The sequence below is a fragment of the Cyprinus carpio genome, chromosome B11, assembly GCF_018340385.1.
Source record: "Cyprinus carpio isolate SPL01 chromosome B11, ASM1834038v1, whole genome shotgun sequence".
Classification (NCBI taxonomy): Eukaryota; Metazoa; Chordata; class Actinopteri; order Cypriniformes; family Cyprinidae; genus Cyprinus; species Cyprinus carpio.
Genome location: NC_056607.1, coordinates 12,750,518 through 12,755,265, shown reverse-complemented (window position 1 = coordinate 12,755,265; position 4,748 = coordinate 12,750,518). Strand labels below are relative to the sequence as shown.

Sequence of the window (4,748 nt, the reverse complement as noted above, 5' to 3'; positions counted from 1 at the left end):
TTGCTACATGAATTTTCTTCATTTTGGGAGTTACACAAGGCAGTTTGAGGTCTGTTTTCTCACATATATCTCTCCAAATATGTGACAAAACACAGACAGCTGACAAATTAACAGTTGTCAGGATTCTCCATGTGGTTGTGACTTACAAAACAGTCTCATACTTCTTCCTCCATCTTCTTCTCTTTCAGCTCAGACAGGATTGTGATTCAGCGCTATTTATTTTCCGAATCACAGAAGAGTGTGTGCCAAGAGTGAGCTTCTGAACACATTTGTACTTACACCATGTGGTTGTTATGAAGATTTTATGAGCCAGGACTATTCAGTCTAATTTATTTCTCAAATGCGCGGCACACATCCAGGATGCAGTTTATTGACTGATTATTAAAGCATGCACTGGCACAGATCAAGGTCTCAGCATGATGGCAGTTATCAAACAACCGATGCACAGCTTAGAGAAGTATTATTTCCTGGCTGTTCTAGATGTGTTTTCCAATTCAAATGTTTTCCAATTACAATTGGTTTTAGACAGACAGACAGACAGACAGACAGACAGATAGATAGATAGATAGATAGATAGATAGATAGATAGATAGATAGATAGATAGATAGATAGATAGATAGATAGATAGATAGATGCTCTATCTATCTATCTATATCTATCTATCTATCTATCTATCTATATATGTATTTATATACACAGTGTAATATTTTATTTATTACTGTATATATATTTATTTAATATGTGCACTGTATTATGTAAAATGGCAAAATTTTGCCCTGATCCATATATCAGAGATGCAAATAAATGTCCTATATTTTGACCTTGTTATGAAAAAAATTTACAATACATTATGTAAAATGACCAATTTTTGGTCTGATGTATGTATCGGTCTGACATTAATGCATGCAAATAATGTAAAAAAGCATTTAAATATATTTTGACCTTGTTATGATAAGTCACTTGTGTTTAGGTTTAATGGATTAACCATATGAAAACTTTATAGAATATTTACACAAATATAATAAAAAACTAAATAAATAAAAGTTTACCTTGACAAATACATCTGAAAACTAAATAAATAAATGATAAAGCTGAATGCAGCCATACAATTACATTTTCATTACATTACAAGGTTCATTACAGTAAATAAAACAAACCTTTTATATAAATTGTATAAATTTATTTTTAAATTTGTAATTTTTAAACAAACATGCACTAAAATAATTATTTTCTACTTGGCACATACGGTTTAAAATTGATTTTAAAATATGTTATTTTTATCATAACAGACATAACTGTATATAACTGTATATTTACTATAGCCTACTACAAAGCATTTCTGCAGAAGATTTTGCAGTCTAATGAAGTTCCTGAGTTGTTTCCCCCCTTTTGCGTAATGTTCTTCTGCTGCATTGATGTTTGGCTGGTCAAACTGTAGTCATCATCATCATCATCATAACAGTTCAGTCGCGCGCTCGCAGGAAACCGCCTAGCCTGTCTCCTTGACACACCCTTAGCTATTGTTGGCACAGTACGCGCGCAACAACCTTGACATTCCCACACGCGCGTTCAGTTGCACGGTGAAATCTTGTGCTACGTGGATGCATCATCCTTCTCAAGAAAAAGGAAAGAAGAACAAGCGGCTACTGCGGATAAAGGAAGATGCACAAACGCCGAGCAGAGTGCAGGTAGCCTAAACACACACGCACGGCCATCGCGCATCCCCATATAGATGCCCACAGTACCGTACGCGCAAACACACTCCGCTCAGCCACCTGTAATGACAGATCGCTGCTCAAAGCCGTGCATTGTCCCGGGAAACGGCGAGGAAAGTACGCTTCACGTGAGAGATGTCTGAGTGAGCTGCGCGGATGTTGGAGACATGGAGAAACGGGCTCTTGTAACGGCGATCAGCTTGTCCATGAGCGTACTCGCGCTCATGCTGCTGGTAACGGCGATCTTTACCGACCATTGGTACGAAACCGACACCAGGAGACACAAGGAGAACTGCGACCAATACGGGTCGGAGTCCAACGACCAGAAGAACAGGGAGATGCCCATCTATCACCTGCCTTTGGTGGACAGCGGGAATGCGAAGCGCAACCTGGCTCTCATGAAGCCCATCCATGTAGGGAGTCGAGAGGAGGAACTGCTGGAGAACTGGAGAGCGATTTTGGGCATGGGCATTTTGGAGACGGAGTGCGGGCGCCCGCTTTTCTCCACCTATTCTGGACTTTGGAGGAAATGTTACTTCCAGGGAATGGATACGGATATTGACAAACTCATTTCGAAGGGTAAGACCGGAATGGAAAGTTGATTTCAACTCAAAACACAATACACAGAGCTGTAACGTTTGCTTAGCTATGGTTAAGATGAGAACCGGTTCTGTGTGTGTGTGTGTGTGTGTGTGTGTGTGTGTGTGTGTGTGTGTGTGTGTGTTTTCTTTTTAAGTACCAGAACAGAACGACTTTCGAGTTAATTTGTGTAAGGGTTCTTAAACGTGTATTCTTTCAGCATCTACTACAAACAGTGTTCCCTGCACTGAATCTCCAGCGCGAACACACAAGCGCGACTAGAGTAGTCCGGTTCTCAAACGAATGACGCTTATGAGTCGGTTCTTTTTAGTTAACTCAATACGACAGGGTGCCTGTCTATAATGCATTCAGATTCCCGAATGAATGATTCAACTGAGCCGGCTATTTTCAGTGTATGAGTAGCCAGGTTCTTCTCATTGAATCAAAACATTTATAAATCAATCGGAGAGGTTTTAACCCGCTACTGTTACTCAAGACTCGTGAGACTTAAATCAATGCAGCTTGGTTGTTTATATGATACGATGCTTTTAAAGATACACATTCTGAATCTTGTTGTGACAACTGGTATTTAAATGAATGTTTTTTTGTGTGTGTGTGAGAGTGTGTGTTTTGTTTAATAGGCTGTGTAGCCTATTTAGGACTGCATTGCCTAATTATGCCAGTTTTTATAAAGATAAAAACTGTGTAAAAAAGGGAAAAGTCTGGGGAAACAGACGTTTTGCAATAACTTAATTTTACTTAATTTTGAAATGTGAAATTATCTTATAAATATCAAACATAATGGTTAATTGAAGTGTTAAGGAATCGACACAGAACCATATATCGCTAGTTCTGGCTGTTTGACATGCTGTTAAATGTGTAGACTTTGAATTTGTGGGCGATGATGATGATGATGATGATGATTATGATTATGGTCTCTATGGTGTGTTGCGTCAAAAACACAGGTGAGTGTGAATGAATATTTAGCTCATGCAGACCCGTTTCCTGGAAGAAATATCGATTTAATCCTTTTTGTTCTGACACTTATCCGAACTTAAGCTTAATGGACTTTTTGCTGACACCAGTGCCAGCCATTTTTTTTCTCTCTCTCTCTTGACCTGTTTATTTTACTGCAAAGGCACATTCTGCAAATCAATTTCATGCATGATAAATCTCAACAGAACAAAACTTTATTAAATTGCTAACCTAGCCAGCTGTTCTGCAAAAGTTTCATCTGAAAGAGATAAAAGTCTCAAGGTGAAAAAAGGCACAGGAAATGAGTGATGATTCATAGTCAATACAGATTACAGAGATCTGATCATGTCAGGATTAAAAGCGGAAGCTGTGTGCCACCTTGCATTTAAATCAAGCCCAAAGTCACACAGATCACTTGACCTTCAGCACCCAGGCGTTGATTTGTGACACAGCCTATTACCGTGAGTCCCCGAATCAGCCCATCAAAGAAGAGAGGCACTCTAAAGAGCTTCTCATCAGAACTCAATGAAATTAGCTCAGGCTGAATGCACCATAGCAACTGGAAGATCAAATTCCTCTTTAAATTTTTGACTTTTAGATGTATCAATAAGAGTATACTATAGAACAAAATTATTGAGACTATATTCCATTTAATAACAATATTACATTGATGATTATATATATATTATTATATATATATCTGAACATGCATTCATATACACAATGTGTATAGATGTTTATACATTTAGGCAGTTTGCAGAAACTCAAATCAAAGCAAGTTCCACTGCATTCACACATTTTACCAGTTCATTCATTCCCTGAGAATTGAACCTAGCACCATGTGCTCACATTTAAGCTACAATTTAAAGGGGCTTGTTCATGATAAGCTAGAACAAAGAGATGTATTTTACAGAGTTCTAAGAGTCATGGAATCCCTGAAAATACATGTTTTGTTAACTTTAAATTAGATTTTAAATTCACTGTGACTGTTTGAACTCTGTAAAATAAGTTTGCATCTCTGTGTTCTAGCATGAACATAGACAGACAATGGAAGATGATAGATAGATACAGAAGAAGTGCACATCTAGCCTTTTTTTCGAGGTTTCTCGTTGGCTTGGCTGTGAATTAAAATGCAGTCAATTCAAAGAAGGCACATTTCAGTTTCACCCACACATTTCTAAGTAACTGATAGGATCAAGGCAGACTGAATTCATTTTTCAGAGTGAATGAAATGCTATGCAGCTGACCGCATCTCCACGTTATGATTCCAGACAGTGATATTTTATTTTATTTTTTGTACCTAACTATCTATCTCAGGCTTACTGCATAATCACTGCGGTCTCAACACAGCTCTCAGAATTAGCTCACAACGCCAGCCAAATCTGTGTGGTGCGGTGTGAACCCAGGCGGAAATAATGACAGAAGGTGACTCTGTCGGAGAAAGGCGGGTGTTTCAGCAATGCTTGGCTTTATACTCG

General features: G+C 38.2%; 1 protein-coding gene across 2 annotated transcripts in view; it reads left to right on the top strand.

The window, feature by feature from the left end:
* Positions 1 to 1,368: 1,368 nt before the first annotated feature.
* The window catches only part of tmem178 (transmembrane protein 178), a 9,675-nt gene continuing 6,295 nt past the window's right edge, over positions 1,369 to 4,748 (top strand). Inside the window, exon 1 of one of the 2 annotated variants that reach the window (XM_042733975.1) lies at positions 1,369 to 2,295. In XM_042733975.1, coding sequence (XP_042589909.1) covers positions 1,884 to 2,295 — 412 coding nt within the window. In that variant the 5' untranslated portion in view covers positions 1,369 to 1,883. Of the gene's footprint in view, positions 2,296 to 2,420 lie in introns of those variants that run through there. The other variant, XM_042733976.1, reaches the window with a different exon arrangement.